Source organism: Nothoprocta perdicaria, unplaced genomic scaffold (assembly GCF_003342845.1).
Source record: "Nothoprocta perdicaria isolate Ctin4 unplaced genomic scaffold, notPer1 scaffold_15, whole genome shotgun sequence".
Classification (NCBI taxonomy): Eukaryota; Metazoa; Chordata; class Aves; order Tinamiformes; family Tinamidae; genus Nothoprocta; species Nothoprocta perdicaria.
In genome coordinates, this window is record NW_020454649.1 from 5456138 (window position 1) to 5476807 (window position 20670).

General features: G+C 39.7%; 1 protein-coding gene across 8 annotated transcripts; it reads right to left on the reverse strand.

The window, feature by feature from the left end:
* Window positions 1-1183: 1183 nt before the first annotated feature.
* Window positions 1184-20659, reverse strand: TMEM41B (transmembrane protein 41B). Of its 8 annotated transcripts, none has more exons than XM_026034731.1 (11): window positions 20608-20626; window positions 19936-20079; window positions 18737-18820; window positions 16923-16998; window positions 16200-16345; window positions 7808-7925; window positions 6537-6665; window positions 4668-4761; window positions 3823-3927; window positions 2868-3006; window positions 1184-2041 (listed from the first exon to the last, which is right to left on the reverse strand). In XM_026034731.1, the coding sequence occupies exons 6-11, from the start codon at window positions 7891-7893 to the stop codon at window positions 1872-1874; spliced, it is 723 nt and encodes a 240-aa protein (XP_025890516.1). In that variant the 5' UTR covers window positions 7894-7925; window positions 16200-16345; window positions 16923-16998; window positions 18737-18820; window positions 19936-20079; window positions 20608-20626; the 3' UTR covers window positions 1184-1871. The 8 variants fall into 8 exon arrangements, 6 of the variants coding, with proteins under 6 accessions (XP_025890516.1, XP_025890515.1, XP_025890512.1 ...); XM_026034730.1 differs by having other exon boundaries at window positions 16200-16395; XM_026034727.1 differs by having other exon boundaries at window positions 16200-16348; window positions 20608-20623.
* Window positions 20660-20670: the final 11 nt, after the last annotated feature.

Here is a 20670-nt window from a genome sequence, read left to right on the forward strand (position 1 = left end):
ATCTTCAGCTACTTCTCATTCAATAATCCAGTGGATATGCAACTCTCCACAACTAAATTCATACCCTAGTTTAGTGTGGAGTAAATTCCATAGGTAAATGAGCTCTGAGATTAGAGGTACAGCAATATGATCACCATTCAGTTCTAAGTGCCAATAAAGTACAGGTTTAGAGTCAATTCTAAATAAGAAACCAATTTGCAAAAATTAAGTGATCTTACAATACACTTTTAAATAGAAGTAAGTTATATGAATTTCTTTATCTACCAACATAAAAATACCATTTATTGTGCAGGCCAGAATTAAATAAAAGACAAAAATAGCATATCAATAATATTTACTATATATTTACATGTAATACTGTGATAAAATGAAGTCAATCAACATTATGTTACAAGAAAAAAAAACTCTAAGGTACAAGTACCTTTCACATTATCACATTTATGGAACTGTTCTCTTACATCCAAAGTGATCCATCACACACCGAGTTAACACAAGCACACAGTCCAGTAAACCCTTGAGCCTGAGCCCATGCTGATGTGCTAACTCCCATTTTCAAAGATACTCCAGGGGCACAGAAACCTAAGCACATAAGCAGCATTGCTTTCAGTAGGATAGACTTAAAATGTGCACCTAAGTTCTTTGCTGATCAGGACCTAATTTTATGGGATACCAGTGACAATACAGACTGCAACAGTTACGGTCATACAGGGAGAAGGGGTATCATATACCCTTATTTAATGAACATATTTTTCATTTAAGAGTGAATCATAGCCAACTGCCAATCACCAGTTAGTGACTTGCCAGAAAAAAAAGAATTGCCTTTTCAAAGTTTATATATACTGACATACTAGATTTTTGTTACCTGATTCCTTGAACAGTACATGGAAGCAGTTCTTCAACAAGAACTGTACCAACCTGTGTACCAACCTGGCCAATCAACCTGCAATGGAAGATTCTATACAATTTACACATAGTTTAAAAAATTGTGGTAATACACTGGTTATACATCTTTAAATCAGTTGCAAAATGAGCTTTTTTTTTGTAGTAATAACTGTATTAAATTGGCAGGAAAAAAATCTATGCAAGTGAAATATTGGAAAAATAATCAACATAAAAATTCATCAGGCAGAAAGGATCAAGTTTTAGCCCACTCTCTCCTTTTCTATATCCTCTCCTGGAAAAAAAAAAATACAGATGACAAGGAGGACTGATTTGACACTCCTTTGACTTTTTTTTTTAATCCAGTTAGTAGAACAGATATTGGTTCAAGTATTTAAAATGACATAGCACTAAAATAGAAAGAGTAAGCAATCAGGAAGGCAAGAGTGTCACTGAAGTTAAAGTACTGCTCAGAGAAATATCTTTGTTTCTCAGTGAGCACTGTTATTTTATGATGCTATTTTTCTGGCATTACAAAAGGCAAAGGAAGAGAAATTTTTAATGAGAGATGTATTCAGACCAGATCACATGTAAGTCTGCAGAGACAATGTAGTGTTACAAAACTGGACTGAATACCTGATGTTTTTTTTTCCCCCACTTTTTTATTATTATTTATTTTTAAGAAACTGCCTGCAGTTCATGTCTGCATTTCTACTTTTGCTCTGCTCAAAATTAGAGCAAAGTGTGTCCTCCCTCCTCTCATCCTGTACCTCCCCACAAAGTAAAACACTGATGGTTTGGTTACAAAACTATGTGTAGTACAGTTCTGAACACAGTTTCTTCAATTTTAGGCCATGTGTTCATTTAAAGACATTCTTATCCATTACAAGCCTCCCCTTTATTGTTCAAGATCTAATAGAAAAGCAAACATACAAATATCAGAAGTGCTGATCCTGAGATGAAATATGGGAAATTCTGATCCAGTCTGATCCTTATTCAAACTTCTGTTTCAGTTTCTTCTGGAAGACAGCTGGTAGGATGGAGAGGATGGCTAAAATCATGAGGACAAACACAGAGTTCCAGGAAACAGCTTCCCCTGCTGTTGTAAGCTGGTACAGTGTTGTCCCTGCCTTAATTGCTACAAAGGATGGTGGTGCCACACCTGAAGGAGAAACCAGAAGGATAAGAGGGTGAAGAAATCAAAACATCTTGTTAGGGAAAACATCAGAAATGAGATGGGGGGGGGATGGAAATAATAAATTAGTCATCTAACTTCTATAGAGTTTCAGACTTTCATATCTTCTACATCTAAGAAGGACATAAATGAAAATTAGAAAACAAGAACTCCTTATCACGAGAGCTGTCTTTATGCTATGTTTATATTGCTTTATGTAAACTCAAGCACAGGACCCCAGGAAAAAAAAATCCCTGTTATCTAGACTGTGTACATTTCAAATCATCTCTCTACAAACTAATCATATTCAATTCATAAAGAAAAACACAGATGGTTTTCTAATCGGGTTAAGTGGCATCTTAAGAAGATATTAAAATATTTAGCACTACAGTAATCAAATTGCAAATTCACTCCCAGAAAGGTATGATGAACATGGAAAGCAAAGAGGAGAAATAGTGCTTCGCACAAAGGCACATACATCCTCATAAAATTAAGCTGAACTGCAAGGAATTACTCACCGATACAAAATTTCATGGAAATATAGCAATTGAGAACTGGAACAAAGGAAGTTATTAATGTGCCACAAGAAGGTGTATTTCCTTAAGAAAGTTAGCCACATCTCATTGTAGTAGTCCTCAAGACTGAAACCTTTTGATGTTTTAAATTCTACATATAAAGAACTACGAATAATGCATTCTGTAATCTTTCAGTTATCCAGTAGATGGTGATCTCTGCTGAATAATCCAGGAAAAGAAAAGCAGCAATATCCTCTCTGACTGTCCCAAAAAATAAATTAATCAATCAGTATTCTTACCTAGAAAAGTGCCAATGAAAAATATTTTCAAAGGTACATTTATTACAGGAGATGTTATATTGATGAACCAATTAGGAAGAAAAGGCGTTATTCTTAGAAATATTATATAGTTAATGAGGTGTTCTCTGTGTCTTTCAACCTGTCAGAGAAGAGGGAAAATAAGTAAAATTCCTGCCTTGGAAATGCACACACAAAAACCACTAGCTTCTAATAACGAAATAATTTTGTATCTTCTGTTGAAAAAAAAAAAAAAAAAAAAAAAAAAAAAAAAAGAGAGAGAATAGTTGTGACTGATGCAATCTAGAATCAAAGAATCATCTCTTAAATGGGACTTAACTTGGTCTGGAAATACCAGTCTGTGGTAGAGTATGCTGACAGTGCTTTTGATTCAGTTAATTTAAACATGTAATTCTGCACAGGAGCAGGTCTAATCCTAACTATGTTTTCTCCTGCCCCATATGGGAGGGAAAACAAACAGACAAACCAACCTAGCTTTCATTAGTTCTGATCTTCACAGATATGTTCCCTGCTTATTTAAATTGAAACTGGAGAGATTTATTGCCATAGTTACAGAGGTTTACTTGCCATTAGTTACATCAGGAAGAATTAAAAATACATATATCAGCTGCAAAGTCTTCCTGTACAGAAAGGGCTTCCCAACACAAAATCATTAAAAATTTTAATTTGATTGCTTTAACTGAAGTTGCTTACAGGTAGTATTTGTTTTCCATCTCTAGCTCAGCTTGACCAATTCATTTTATGTCCAATTTATTCTCATTCAGAGTATAAAGTACTATAAATCCAAGTATTTCCCCGTGTTTAAGAACAGGAAGAGTAATTACACAGGAGACAAATCTTCACTTTTTCATTATATTTATAGGTATGACACCCCCCAGTTTTCCATCTCAGTTCACTGCACATTTTCTATCATGAATTTGAGTATTTGAGTATCTACCTGGTCTGACCATTTTACTGCCTTTTCTGTTAAATATCTGTATACAACAGGCCGTCCCACTAGGTATGAAAGCATGTAGCAGAATGAAGCGCCGAGTCCTGAGCACTGCAAGAGAAGGAGAAAGAAGCTCTTACTAATAGTAGAATTATATTCCTGTAGTTAGACTAGCCAGATGCAACCTGTTTCTATTTACTAAAAGTATTGTTGATATGATTATTTATCTTATTCCCGTGTGTTTAGATCAATCTTGATGTTCAAAACAGACAATGTTTACTACATAAAATATAGAAACATTTAATTGATAAGATCCTAAATAGTGAAAACTTTGCAAATAATGGCAGAATGGCATTCAAAAATTCATCATCCTGGTCCAACATACTAAGGCTCGCTGTAACTACATCTTTTCCACTGGAAATTTTTGAAAACCTGTCAGTAACATACATTCCATATCTTAATTTAAGCTTCTTGATTATTTAAACAATTTAAAAACTGATACATCTTGTAGTGCAATAATAAAAACATAGCACTTGCAGAGATTACCATCAGGTTCCAGTGGATGCTAGATAAATCTCCGCCTGATTAGCAGCCAGCTGCCTCCATTATTAAGAAAACCTGGACGAACATTTTAGTAGTTTGGATCATAGCCCAGTGTTATGGTGGATTATGAGAATGTAATGCCATTCTCATAATGGAGTTGGACTAGAACTCATTCATTTCTCAAAATGAGTTACACTTGACTATTTCACTTCATCTCTGATCACTGCAGACAAAAAGCAGTTAGGATGACTGGTTGCATTCTGTATGGATAGAAATATTTGCTCTCTCAAGCTGTTTTCCATACTTACCAGGCAAACAAGAAATAAGGCCAGTGGGAAGGGATAAAGGAATCCTGAGAGGATACTGAGAAATATAGACCCAGGGATAGCGAATGTTTGCAAACTGGATACATTTTAGTTAAGGAAAAAAAAACAAAAATATATATTTTTTAAAAAGCTACACAACTTTATAAATAATCCTGTTGCATATTAAAAATGGAAGGAAAAGAAACAAAAAAATGCACACAAGTACATACTTACGCGACTCAAAAGATCAAAAGATACTTCAAAGTATCTTTGCAGAATAGCACATGAAACCCAAACACCACAATGCTTCAAACAAGTGTGAAATAAGAGTACGGTGATTCAAAAGAGAAAAAAACAAGGGCTAAATATTCCAGCAATAGATACAAAAATAAATCACCAAACTGAAGCAGTACTACATGTTTCCCTTTGTGCTACAACTGACACTGGAGACTCACTTTGACATTACAGAGAATATACAGTTCTGCTTTTATATTGCAGACTAACCATATAGAAATTTCAGTCATTTTCTCTGAAAGATTCAGAGATCTCCCTTCAGAGCACATAATCACAATGACATGGACAGGTGACACGTCAAGGAAATTACTATTTCCTTATTAACATCACTGAGTGTAAAGGCTGTTATTTCAGTAAAATCTCTCCCAGAAATCAGTTCGAAGTATTTTGAGAAAATACTCTGTCGGCACTGAATTTACTCAGTTTATAAACAGATACAGCACAACCACTAGATAACTATCTTGCACGATCCCTATTTTCAGTCAAAATGTTTTTGCTGGATCACTGATGGTAAGAGACTCCTCCTCATTCTTAGATCTAGCCTACAGTACCAGGCTGCTAACATAGGGCCAAATGAACCCTTGAGAGATCAGGACATTACGTCTACGTACATTTTTCAGAGAAGCAGAAATCCTTCAACACACAAGAAAACACTGCTGAGCTTAAGATTTGCTCTGTACAGCTGTGGCTACAGTGTTAGTTCAGTTCCTGAACGGAAATTCTGTAATGGAAAGGAATTCAAGAACACTACTCCCTCTGATCTAAACTAACTGAAATATCAAGCAGCCAAGTTGTCTTTCCCAACATCAAGACCAGTACAGCTTTTTCTATGGAAGTGTCCAGGTTTTCAAATAATTACAACATGCCTGTGTACTGATCACAGTCCTCTCCTAACTGCAAGATATTAAGCATTGTCGCATCAGCTGTCGTAAGAGCTTATTAAATAATCAACCACGTTCTATTTTTGTTTATATATAAACATTAACATTTTGTTTTTTTCATTTATAATCTATTATTCGTTAACTCCTCTCAAAAAGAATGAGCCATCAATTGTAGCACATTTGGCACTACTTTTTCAGAGAGTTACAGAAAGTCTTCTGCATTAAACTGAAGCAAATCAGAACACAAGCAGCCTTTGCCTCCCCTTAGGCAAAAAGTATCTCAGAAATTCAACTCTTTAAAAAGAAATAAAATGTTATATGAAGAACACTTAAAATGCTTTCCTTAATGAGTGTCGTAAGAATTTCTCCAAACAACTCTCATACTGGGCACTTTTGAATGTCCCAGGAGTAGAGAAGTAGCAGTTTCAATATTCTTTCAGAATTAACCTTAACTTCTAGCAAGCAATTCAAGTGCTAAGTGCTACAAGTTAGCATAATGCTAAAGACAAAGTCTACCATAGAAGTTTAAAATATCTTTTCAGAATATAAACAGCCAATAAGAAGTCACAAGAAAAACCCTCAATAGTATTTAGTCTCCCTTGTATTTCATCAAAAACTTAACATAGCTTTCTATTTTTTAACTCTTTCAGAGAAATAACTACATCAAAGAAAGAATTTAATATAAGGAAAAGGATACAAAACATACGTGGCAAAATAAGCCACTAACACTTGAACATAAAAGGTGTCCTTATATTTGGACAAGACTTTTCCCAAGGCCTTTGCATCATCCATGTCTCTAGGAATCTTTATACATTCTCTTTCTTCTCTGGAAAGGAAACAAACAAAATCAGGTTTGAGTGAAAGGCAAGCAAATAGTACAGTAAAATTACTTACTGAATATATGGATAGTAAAATACTCACTGACCAAACTATAATCTTAGCAAACAAACCACATTATTGCTGCTGTGATAACATTCTTTGATAAACTCTTTCAGTACCTGCAATTTTTATGATTATAAAATTATTTAATGAGTAACAAGGATGTCTTGCAAACATGTAAATGATCTGCTTTATTTCTTACTCTATTTCTGTTTTTATTTATAGGTTTTGTCACCGAAAAGAAACTGAGCTAAATAATTACTGAAAACTAAGTTTGGCAACTGTGCAGTGGTCAATATTTCAGTCAAAAGAGCAAGTAAGACTGCCTTAATGAAAAGGTCATAGCATTTGAAGTGTAGGAACAGAAGCTAAGCTTTGTTTAGCAAATAAATAAAGTTCTGAGAGTGAAATTTCACAACACATCTTTTCTGGTGCAACTCCAGGCTGCACAGGTGAACATTTCCTCTGCCTTTATATTAGACCTAGTGATTAGACTGTCATGAACTTAACTTGCTGAACAAGGTGGCCAGACAGGGCAGGAAAAAAAAAAAAGTAGTCAGACAAGAAAACTTTCATTTTGTCAAACTACCTTCCGGACAGCCCTAGATGCAACAAATGGGAGAGAAACAGAACATGAAACTTAGGCATAAAGGAGGAGGAATGCCCCCTTTTGCACAAGACTGCCATTGCACCCATGCAAGAAAGGTGCAAAAATAAATCTTGACCTAACCTAGAACTTTTTCCTCTCTCCCCCCCCCCCCTCTCTCTCTCCATTTTTAAAGTGACAAAAGTGGTAACTTTCTAGAACACCATCTCTCAACTGTGCAATAGTAATGGTGTTAAAACAAAACTTCAGAGTTTAAACAGATTTTACAAGTTAGTATGCATTTCTATATAAAGTGTTGGCTGTAGATTGGATTCTTGAGGAGAAAAAAAACAGAGAGGGAGAGATTGACTCGAGTTATGTCTATAATGTATTTTAATTTATATCAGCTTAGGATCAAATAAAGCCATATACGTTATACAGGTTCCTCTACAATCTGATGTCGAAAGAAAAACAAATAGGTTAATCTTTCCTTACATACTTACTCACTAAGCTGTGGGAAGTTTTTATATACTAAAAACATAAGGAAAGCAGCTGATAAGAAGATGGACACCAAAATAAGAAGAGACATTCCAGCTGATCCACCTTCTGCATGGGCTTTCCCTGAAATTAAACAAAAAAAAAAGTTAAGAAAACACTTGCAACAGAAATCAAAGTTATGCTTTTATAAGTTCTCCAGTCTTTCTTTCCACCAATGATTTCAATAACAAACACGACATACTTCTCAAATTCCCTGAAAGCTCTCAAACAAATCCAAACTTCTTTGGAGATCTCACAAACCTGTCTGGAAGCAACACCGTGCCACATGCTCTGCGTGTCCCTGCATCTCTAGATTTCAGTACACTCTTTTAAACCTGCTTATTAAGAAACTGTTTCCCAAGAATGAACACCAGCCACAACTAGGTAGAAGACACTCAGCAGAAGAAAACCTACATACATACACACACACACACACACCAGCAGTTTGGAATATAAAGACTCTACTCCACCAGAGTGGAGAACTACATATCTTTTATTCTCATATGTATCCCATCTAAATTAAGTCTTCCTGTCCTCTATACGTTGAGCAGAGGCCTCACAAATAACTACAGCCACATTTTCGGTTTCTTCCCCGCCGCAGGTCCTGGCAGTGCTTAGCACTCCCGTCACCTCCCTGCTTAGGGGCCACATTCCGCTCGCTGCCCGCTCTCGGCACCCACGCGAGGACGGATACGCACACGAGGCCCTCGGCCGCGGGCCGGGGCAGCGGCCCCCGCAGCGCGCCGCGGGCACGGAGCGCGGCGCAGGCCCGGCCGCTCGCCCGCCGAGGGCAGGCGCCGATGACGAAACACCGGGCACCGCCGCGTCCGGGCCTCGGCGACGCCCGCCCTCCCGAGCCGCTTCCCGCCGCCCGCTCTCGCCCGGGGAGCCCCGGGACGCCCGGGGGGACGGGGAAGCGCATCCTGCGCCGCCCGCCACCCCAGCGCTTCAGCAGCCGCGTCAGGGCAGCACGCGGCCCCGCCGCCTCCCGGGAGCGCTGCCCGCTGCCGCCACCGGCCCGAGCGCGGTGCCCGCCGTTAGTGCCCGCCGTTAGTGGCCGCACGGACCGTTGGCCGGACGAGATGACCCGCGCGCCCCCTCCTCCCCCAAGCCGGGCACCTTCCAGAAGCTGCCGCTGCTGCCTGGTGCCCTCGGCCGCCGCTTGGCAGGGCCCGCGCTCCGCCGCCCTCCGCTGCGCCATGGCCCCCGGGATGAGGCCGTGCCGAGGCCTCGTCGGCACCGAGAGCCGCGGAGGAGGCGGCGGCACCGGCCGCTCCTCCTCTCCTCACCCCACCGCGCCGCTACCGCTACCGCCCCCGCCGCGCCGCGCATGCGCCGCAGCCGCATGGCAGGAGCGGCACCGGCGCCGTGCGTTTACGCGCCGTGATATACGGTAGCACGTGTTCCCCCCTCTGCTTTACGGCCCCAGAAATGGCGGCGGCAAGTGGGCGTAAATACGGTAGAGGCAGGGTAAATACGGTCGAGACCAACGCCGAGCGCGCCCACCAAGGGCTCCTGGGCGCGGCAGGGCCGGCCCCGGCAGCCGGAACGGGGCTGCTGGAGGGAGAGCGCGGCGCCCGCGGCGGGGCGGCCAGCCCAGCGCCGCGCGCCCGCCTCTCCGCGAGGTTTACAGGGCAACCAGGCAGGCGCTCAATATGCGCAAATACGGCCGCGCCCGCGCCGTGACGCCCGTTGGGCGGGGGCCGTTGGGGCCGTTGGGCCCCGCGCAACGGGCAGGCAGTGCAGTGCGGCCCGGCCCGGCCCGGCCCCCCAGCGCCCGGCCGTTTGATTTCGCTGTGTCTTCTCTCAGTGGGAAGCCTGACACTCGCCTGGAAAACAAGAGGGTCACGTCCCAGTGCTCACAGGCTGCTCACAGCGCTCACATGCCCGGCCTCGTTTGTCCCAGGACTCTGGCTGCAGCTACCTCCCTGTGTAAGCACAACCTTGAGCTTGCTGGTACAGGCAACAGCAGGTAACTCCTTCTATAGCAGCAGCATCTTACAGATAACTATTTCCCAAGATCACAGATGTTTGCAGGGCAGTAAAGGAGATTTGGGTTAGCACACAGCATCACTCTTACTGAATTTACTCTGTTGTTCAAAAACACTTGTTAGGAAGCTATTTATTTTTAGTTCTAAATAGTGCAGTATACTACTAAATATGCAAGTACAACCCCTGCCAAATTCAGTGGGAGGAAATAATCCAAACTACAGATTGTGATCCTATTCCAGAGTACAATGATCAAATTCCACATAAAGCTTTAATTTGTTTGGAAATTGGTAGATGCCCAGAATCTGATTACTTCAAACAATTTCATTAAATTGTGTAATTCACTCTTTTGATATTTTTATTTTATATTTGCAAAATGGTAGTGCCCTATGGAGCTAGTCAGACCTGGGGACTTGTTACTCCAGGCATTGTTCCTAGGTGACAGAATGAAAACCAAAAGGAAAGCTTTTTTTTTTTTGACCTGCTCAAAATGAAAAAAAATATATTGACAATTACTAGGGTAAGCATAGCTAAGTGTTCAGCTATATGAAGTCACTTCCTTCTGTGGGTAATTGGATGGAACATTTTTAATCAAATTGAAAGATCTGTCTTCCCACAGCACACAAAACTTCTATTTGCTTCTTTTTTAAATCATGCCTAGATTGACTGATGGGGCACATGTCCCATGGCTGAGTCACTGATACCCTCAGTGCTGTTCTAGAGTGAGTCATGAGGAGTGTCAGCAAGAGAGATGGGGAAAGACTGAGGGATCCTGCTCATGAGACAGTCTAGCTCAACAGTATAAAAACAGGAGAATTAAGCAATAGCTAAATCATAGGTATCATTTCCTCAGAAGTAAGAGTGCAGATTTAGAATCATTCCCCATATGATTGTCTTATTTCTGACCACCACAAAGCAAAATATTCTTATTTATCATTTTTATGGCATGTAGACGTAGCAAAAAATTACTTTTTGGATCTTCAGATCTTTAGGAAAAAAAGCAGATGGTTTTGCTGGAAGCAGAATGGGGAGCTGCTTTGCTGACAGCTCAAAGAGGTGGTAGGCTGAAGAAAGAAGCTGTTACAATCTGAAGAGCAGAAAACACTAGAGAACTCACATCATCACTTCAGATTATTCTAAGGAAAGTGGTGGGAGATCCCGCTCCGATACAAACACCACAGTCCCTACAGCATAGTGCCTGCTGCTGTTCACATGCTCCTTCTGAGTCCTCCCAGAGCCTGAGTGCTGTTCCAAGGGAAGCACATCAAGATGGCACAACAGGTCACAGCATTCCTTATGCTTCTGAAAGGGGACTCTGCATGGGCACTTTCTTCCTGGTATTTCCTCCTTGGTCTTATGATTGTGGTAGACAGGGTCTGAAGGTTACAGGCAGTCAGCACCTTATCTATCTGAATGGCTCTGAGTCACATTCCGATTTGGGTGCCAACTTGTCTCCCAACATGGCTGAATTCAGCTGCTGTGTGACTGGAACAGAAGTAGTTTGGAAGCGAGGAGGTAAAAGAAAGGCCTAAGAAAGGAAAAATCCAACACGCATCCTAACGAAAGCATACACTACCTGAACCAGCTCCAAAGGGAGGGCAGCCACAGTCCTTGTTCTTGGAGCACAGGCATGGAAGGAGGCTGGCAAAGAAGCTGCCACAGTCAGGCTGGCACAGCTACAGGAGGTCTGCAGCAAAGCGGTGCACACATGTAACACCCAGAGGTCTGCTGGAGTGAGACTACCTTCTTAAAAAGGCTTGAACAAATTTATACGAGCACATCTATTTTAGGTCAGAGGAAGAATTTGTATTCTGTGGCAGCTGCATTTTTATTCTACATGTACTAAAAAAGGATTTATGAAACCTATATCTGGGGCATAAATCTTAACTAATAGAGTTACATCACAGTAATTGCCCAACTTGTAGAGATCTTTTGTATTGGAAGATCTTTCCACAGCATAATTTATATCACTAGGGAAGGAATTCAAGTAAGACAATAAAATCATGTATATGACTATATTGATATAACTAGTAAAGTAATCCTAAGCTCATACAGTCTTAATGGTATTTTTTTAAGTAACTCTTTTTAAAGACACTGTCAATATGAGATATGAACATGTTTCCAAGAAACTAACACTGATGTAATTAAAGCACATCTAAATTAATTTAGGGATAAGAGTACAATGTTTACATATTAGCAAACTTTAACAGAGTTAACAAGAGTATACTTCTCCCACTTTTCTTAAGTATGGTTTTACTGGGATACAATTAAAAATGCTTGGAATATGTGTAAACTAAGCAACATATATTAAAAAAGACATTAATGTGATTCTGATCTAATTTCTGACATTTATGTGATCCTGATCTAATTTTAACCAAATAAGCATTTGCCCTTTGTAAATAACAGAGCTTGTGTGTTCTGATGACCTCATACCACCTACCTTTGATAGTTACGGTAAAGAGTTTTAGGATCTAACTAGTGAGTAAACAAGAAAAGATGAAATGTACTGATAAAAATGGAAAGACAAGTGTCCCCAAGTGAAATAAATAGAAATAAGCACATATTTGTAGTTGGATAGCTTTGGTTATATGAATAAAGGATTAGAAGTATCTTGGAGTCAGATCGATAGGGGAATGAAAGCTTTTACTCATAAAAAAAATCTGTGCTCAAGGGCAAGAGCTGAAAAAAAAGAAAACAGCAAGTGAGGGCAAAACACTTTGAACATTAAAATCCTAGTCTGAGCTTAGGAATCAGACATTCAGATCTGTCTCTCTCCTGGAAAGTTAAGGGTTTTTTTTTTGTTTGTTTGTTTTTTAAATGGAAGATATGCTTGTTAATTACAATTACTGGTTTTAGTTGCATGTACATATTTATATTACTGCTTAGTTAACTAGAAACATAAAATACTTATGATGTTTTTATCCCAAGAGGTAGAAAATAAAGGACAGATTCCCAGATCAGATACAGCTCTTTAGTTCTTTGATAGTTCACAGATCATCTTAAATATCCACCTACATTTTTGCTACTGCATTCTCCAGTGATGTATGAGCAATGAGGAAAGAGGCTTTTCTGGTTAGCCTGTTCATACTTTATGTTCAAATGCAAGAAGGCAAGAATAAAGGGCTATTTTGTCCTGCTGCAAATTTTAGAGAGAAGCCTACCCTGTAATAAGCTTACACCATCCCAACTAGGCCTCATGAAAGCCCCCAACAGCTCTTACAAATGCAAGACAACCCTCAGAGGCCTTACCTCAAACCCATTCTTTTTTTATACTCAGGATTCACTCCCTCTAGGAAGACAAAGTTCTTAGTAAAAATACCAAGAAGAAAAGGGAGTTCTCAGTGTAAGGAACCTGAAGTGTTCTCCTGACAGAAATAAGAAACCTTATTATTTGTAACAGGGAGAGGGATGAACAGCTCCACCTCACCCTGACAATTGCTTCATCCCAACTTTTAGTCCAGCTTTCAATATCTGAGTTTCTGGGAACAGACTCAGGTAGAAAATATGTTAGAGTTCAGCCAATTTCATCTCTTTAAGGTATGTTGCAATGAAAGTAAAAATCTTTCCAAAGCAAGAAAGTCTTCCCAGCACCTTATTCTTGCTCAGTGTTCCCTTCTTCAGATCTCACAGCAGGCACAGCAAAGCCCATGCTTAACAGACCAGGAAGCAACATGAACAACAGTCCAAATCAGGCAGATAACTGGGACAGGGCATAGGAAGAGAGTGCATATGCAGAGATGCAAGAAGGAGAGTACATGCTTCACTGAAAAACTGCTGCTCAAGACTTCAGATGTACAGCACTTGCCTGCTGTTGAGCTATGCATAATCCTGTGGCATTATTTCTTTGCCTGCAACAGCTATCACATTTGTAAATTCCAGGATGGAAACTGTATGTGTCAACATCCTGGGATACACCCACTAGTCCATCATTCATATTTAACAGGTTAGGATTAAATGTGATGATCAAATTTCTATCCTGTCTGCCACTGAGTTTATAATTGCTCCAAAATTACATACCCAAAAATTCAGGTGGAGGAACATGTTCCTTCGAGGTACATTTACAGCCATAAAATAAGTGGACATACCTGTCCACAGGCTAAAAGTCACCAGGTTCAAGTTATTCCATACTGATAAAAACATTATATTTGATTTAATCAAAGATCTGTTTTAATTTCTCTTTAATGCCATTGCATACTTTTCAGACTGTTTTACAGTCTGTCTTTACAAATCTGGTAATTGGAGTTTCACCCAACTTAAATTGAGACTTGGTTTAATTTTTTTTTTTTTTTTTTTTTTTTTTTTTACACACACACACACACACACTGATTATATGCTGTGGGTTTGGCCTTTAAATTCTTATTCATATACTCTATCACAGGCACATGAATTTAAGTGGGAGGAAAGAGTCAAAACTTCTTATGCCTGTTTAGACAGCCTGCGTCTGTGGCTCATTTCATCCAAATTCCCCCATCCCTCATCATTTACAGACACCTTTTGTGAGCTATGTCAGTGTTCCCAATATTACCGCACTGCATTGTCCAGGTTTATGAGGCTGTAACACTGCCTGGGACTGTTGCTTGAGCTTCACATGGAAATAACCCACAGTGCTCATCTGGAGAGCCAGTTTCATGCCACCTCCCAGAACTGAGCACATACTGGGGTGTGTTGCTTTGGCAGTGTCTATTTAACATGCTGGAGTGATTGCAGGAATTAATGGCCTAGAGTGCAATGAGGTGTTTTTAAGCTGTGTTTCCTACTAGTCCACATAGGTGCAAATGAAAACACCCACCTGGAATTTACTAGGACAGAAGCAATCACTTTGCTCCCTCCACCCTTGTTTTTTTAAAAAATTTAGACCAATCACCAAATCAATGCAATTCTCTGCTTGCATTATATTTTTGCCTTTTCCTTTCCCTCTGTAACTAGGCTAAATAGGTTATGCTGTCATACAAAAAGGTTTTTATTCTGATTTGCCCTAAACTGAGGTCTCAGCTGTATCCTCTAAAGCTGTAAAAAGCAGCTAAAGGGGAAAATACGTTTATCAGAATAAACATTTCCAATTTATAAGATACAAACCAGAAAGAAAGCATTGAAGAACAAAAAAAGGAGAACTTGTGATCTTAATAGAAATCACTTCAGCCTCCTCATTTATTCTATAGCTCTCGCAGAACGTGGTTTTTACACAATGAGCCACCAGCCCTGAATCAGGTTACCAGCAGAAAGGCTCTGTCAACAATCAGTTTCCTAATATTACTGAAGTCATGTGGCCCATTATCAGTGATCATCCGTTTTGCTCTGACTACTGTTTTAATACTTCTTTTCTGTTACATGTTAAACGTTTGCCTTGGAAAAGGATGAGCAAGTCAGCAGTACAGTTAGCCATCAGGTACATAATTTTGAACTTAAAATAGAACAAGCAAAAAAGCATAAATTACTGCTTTCTACAAGGAGTATTCTGCATGTCTTCTCACTAACTACCTAACAGAATTAAGAAATATGATTCATACTATAGAAACCACTCCTGACAAGGAGAAAGGGAGAAATTACAAGAGAGCTTTTTAGAAATGCTAAGTATCTGACTTCTAACTTCAGCTTATCTGAAATGCAGGGTCAGAACGTCCTATTGTTGCACAGTATCATAAGACACACTATTCCTTGGGTTTTATGTTCCAGGAATATTTTTCTCTTACCTCCAATACATTGGTAAACAATGCTATGTCCCAGCAAGGAACACCGATAATGTCCACCAGCAGAGGCAGCATGCTCTGTGACTTCCAATGCCCTTACCAGACAGGACTATGAAGGACTGGGGCAGTAGGCAACTCATTCTTGTTCCAGCCCTCAAAATCATCAGCTTGAAGTTTTGCTGCTCTGTATATTGATACTGAATCTACTCTGAATCTACCAGCACACCCCCAAATTGCAGCACACTGGAAGATCAAAGACATGCACTATTCATTCTCTTACATCGTTTTCATTGCTGAAGAGGAGCACCGGAGAAGCATCAGTCTGGAAAGTGTGTACGCACATGGGATAGAGGGAAATGTAGCTCATCATATAGTCATGTAATATGGAGACTCCTTCTTCTGCTAACTGAGCACCCCAGAATGGATGGAGTATTCAAGTTACCCCTAAACTAAAGGTGGAATTCCTGCCAAGGAGAAGAAGGTCTGCCAAAACCATCACCTGTAGTGAAATATGGCAGAAAAAGCATAAAGTCTGGTAGTTAAAAGTTTATTTCCACAGTTTTTTCAAGCTTGCAAGAGAAACTTCTATAAAGATTATAAAAATAATTTCTCCCCAGTTAAGTGTCCTACTTTTCAGAATTAGTAATTATCAAATTTAAATAGCCTGATCAGCACTACTCACAGTAGTCATTGAACGACTGGCTGGTGGTCACCTGTCAGAAGGCAGCAGAACGGTTGTTCTTGTACTTTATTTGCAGTTATTCCTTGGTGTTCTCAGAGCCTCCAGAAGATCTGGAGAGGTCAGAGTTTCTACCTGGACTGAAGATTCTTCTGTACCAAAGAGAAGAAACATCTGATCTGAAAACCAGACAAAATAGCTGGGGAGAGAAAAAAAAAAAAAAAAAAGAAGATAGAGGTAGGAAGAAAATGATTAGGAGAAAAATTCAAAATTCTAAGAGGGAAAGATGGAAAAATGTGTTCTGGTACAGTGCAAATGTGAAACAGATTGCAGAAGTATAATAAAAATAGATACTACTTTTTCTAGAAAACCAAAGCCTCCATTAGAAAAGTTAAAAACATTTAAATATTTCCCAAGCTAATATTTCCATAAGGCTCCTGAAACCATCACCTCAGCTAATGTACCTGGGGTGGGGGGGAGGTGGTGGGGGAGAAAAGCTTAGCAGAATGTTGTTTTTTAACCCTGTTCCAATGTCTTTCACTAATGCATGGTCTAATTAGAATATATGTGAAAACTATGTCAAGTTTTCCTTTGTTTTGCTTTTTCTATGAGATACAGTAAATCTGCAGTGAGAACATACAGTACTTCTGATGTGGTCTTTAAGGTCTAAGCTTTTCCAGGAATTAACCAACAACTGGAATGAAAACCAACACATAACGAACAAACCTTTCATCCTTGCAATTTGCAACCTCACACGTTGATCCTTTAAGAAATATATTCAGGTCATCTTTAAATCAGAATTCTGCAATGGAAAATAATTAAAATTCAGGGCAACATCAATGGAGCCAGAATGTGCTTAACTGAAACATTTTAGAAAATCTGCCAACATTCTGAGGAATGAATTGCTATACATGTATTCCTATGAGAAATTACTAAATTAATTGAAAACGCTATAATATGACTGACAGCACTATGGTAATAGCAAGCATCACTGAGTCACTTCTTCAACAGGATTACAGATTAAATGGGGATGGGCTGATATGTATAAACAGTTTGTACTTAAGGCAGGAAACCTCCTCATTCCAATCTTGAACTCTATGCATCTAGTCCTACACAAGTTTCCTGGTGAATAACTTTGCTGAATGCAGAAAGACAGATCTACAAGTGTACAGTCTTTCTACTGTACATGGTACTAGTTTCTTTTTGCCTATGAACAGGCTACAGGATCAACCTTTCTGGCCCACTTCCCACAGTAAAACAGACTAAAACCAGTGACTGCAGAAAAGGAATGTCAGATGCTTGTATAAGATTTTCTATTAATTAATATTAAATAATAATTTCAGAATAAACAAGATAGAAAATAAAAGGATAACACTAAAACATCAATAAACTGTTTTATAAGAACTAAAAAGAGATACATCATTATTCTCATATATCATCATATAGAAATCTTACTGCTGAACCAGCATTTTTAATGTGGAATTACCTGCTACACTGGTGATATAATTTCATACAAATATTTTAATAAAATTTCAGCTTGATTCAGTTGTGGGTTTTTCAGTTTTTTTTTTTTTTTTTTTTTTTCTTTTAATCTTTCTGCTGGGGGTAACAATATAAAATAATCTATTTCACATTCTCAAGTGAGCAACTTTGCTCAGGAAAGGCCAGGAGTACAAGAGAATCCTGGCAAGCCAGAATGAACATATTAGGAGAGGCAGAAGTACTTTCAAAAAATTCCTATTTATAAAGCAAAGAACCTAAAGTCTTGATTCAATTAGTTTAGCTAGACTGAAGTAGAAAGGAATAATACTTTTTCTATTAGAACTTGTAGAAAGGAATAATACTTTTCTAATAGAACCTGTAAGCAACTTTCCAATTTATCTTTTGCTCTCAAGTTCTCTCCCAATCAGCTGTGCTTCCCTGCCTGTACCACACACTTCTTTGTTGTGCTTCTATGCTTTAAAATGACAATATACTCAATACACTGTCTTAGTTGCATACATAGCTGTCTATCTCCTAAAGCTTAGACAGAATTATAAAAAGGCAGATCTGAAAAGCTGGAAAAAACATACTATGCTGATAACTTTTCTTTGAATAAATGCATTACAAATCCAGAATGGATGAATTCATAAAAGGCAGCAGTCACCAGTAGCAGCTGATTACAGTTATTAATTTCTCATGCTGAGATGAATGTTATCATAGCCATTTGAGATCACTCAAGTTGCATAACAGTCATAACTGAATCTTCAATTTTGAATTTTCAGTTTCATCGCTTTTGCCTCTACCTTATTTCTAATAACTTCTCTTGATACATTATTTCTCTACCTCATTTTCCTTTTTTTTCCTCCAACTTCATCTTCATTTTTTGTCATTTCTATAGTCATCTTTTTTCCTTTTCCCTCTCATGTGCATTCTCATTCTACTGATTATGTCAGTGCTAGTCGCCATTTGTGGAAACATCTATATAGACTAAATAGCTAGTAACAATTTATAGTATGAAATTTTGAGTTTTCTGTTATATATTTGACCTTATTACATACTTCTTCTGGAAGGAGCCATTTAGTACATAGCATTTTCTTCTTGGGAGATACTCCTTATTCTCCAGCTTGCCATCAGACTTAGCCCTGTTAAAAGTAAGAATTGGCAGAAAAGGTTAAAAAATAACTAAAAATAAAGAATTTGTGTATTTTTAATTAATTTCTATATCAAAAGATATGTAACATTTGGCTATTTATTTTTTACCTTGGTTGGAGATTTCTTCCCCCATTCCGTGACTGCATGAACTGTTTTTGCTGAAGTATTCAGCAATTGCTCTGCCCTGAGAGCTAAGCTTAAGTCTCTTTCTTCTGCAACTGGTGCCCAGTCCACATAAAGTCTCTTCTCTGATAGAACTGCTTAATACTCAGACTCTGTAATTACTTTCAAAATCTTCTGCATTAATATCTTTTGTCCTCATCATTTTTGCATAGAAACAGCAACAGCTTTGAGAAGCTTTTGCAACCTCAGGATCTCTGCTAACAAAGGTTAGCACCCTGTTGTGCATCTTGTCTCTGCAGCATTTCACATCTGTATGTCTGACAAAGAATTACATACAGCCAGCACATCATAAGCCTTTTGTCCCTAAAGGTAATTTTTTTTGAGAGAGAAAAGATGCATTCTGTTTCATAAGCTGTTGATCGGCTTAGAGTCAAAGCAAGTTCCCCACAGTTGGGGACTTTATTACTTTGCTCTTTTCACAGAATGAGCACTGAAAGGATTTGATTATGCTAGGAGGGCTATAGCACAAAAGCATGGAAAAATATTATAACATTTGTGTCAACAGTGACTCTGCAATATCTCACCTTTATTTAACTTTTGGCAATATGCAGAAAAGAGTGTATGCAGATCTGGGCAGCCTACAGAAGGATACGACACCGTCTTGAAGTAATGCTAGACTACCACATGGGTCTGCTAAAACTGGCTGTCACGTACACTTCTTTTCCTGAGCTTATTTTAGAAGCCAAACAATCATTTGCTATTCAGTTTTAGAAATTATACTTGTAATAAAAAAAGTAAACTGCATAAGCTTTTTAGCATTATACAGATAAAGCTGGTGATAAAGAAAATTTCATTTTTAAGTTCAACAGTTTCAGAGAAGTCATTTGTGACAAACTCCATTAAGTTGTTTCATACACAAAGAACGCTATAGATAAATCTGACTAACACAAGTGTTGTCAGGTGAGATGGCACCATAACCCACCTCGATGCCCTTCTCTAAGGCTCTACCCAACTGCAGGAAAAGGAGAGGGGCTTTGAGCAGCAGGCTGACTCCACCTGGAGTACTTGCCAAGGACTTTGTTCTTCACTGCATTGCCAAAGACAACCATTGTTCGTTCAATAAACCCTGTTCACAAAATTAACATGTCAGATGTTTAACATATCACTGAATGTCACCCTCCAAATAATTAATAGTTTTGAATAATGACAACTGGACAAATCCCCATGCACACGAATTGCTTGAATAGCTGTACCTATTTAAGGGTGGCTAGTCACAAAAGCAAAGTTCGTTCAGCAGCTGCAGGGTGCAGTCCGCAGAGGGGACCTGCGCAGGGACCCTCCAGGCAGCCCCCTTCCAGCTCCCTGACCAACCCAGCCCCCCTGGAAGCCGCAGCTCCAGCTCCTCCTGGTTTCGCACCCGAGTCCTGGCACCCCCGCCACCTCCCCAGGCTGCTCTTGCCCCGTCTCGGCCGGGGCAGCAGTGCCGAGCGCCCGGCTCTGCCGGCGCCGCGGGGCTCCGCGCACCGACCCCGGGAGCCCTCGGAGGGGCCTCCAGGCGCCCGCGGCCGCCGCCGCCGCCTCGCGCTGCCCCAGGGCGCCCCGGCAGCGCCCCCGCGGCCCGGGGGCCATGTTAAGCCGAAAGGGGCCGTTTTACCTCAGCGCACCGCGACGAGCGGCCCAACACGCCCGCCATGGCCTCGGTCCCGCCCCGCGGCGC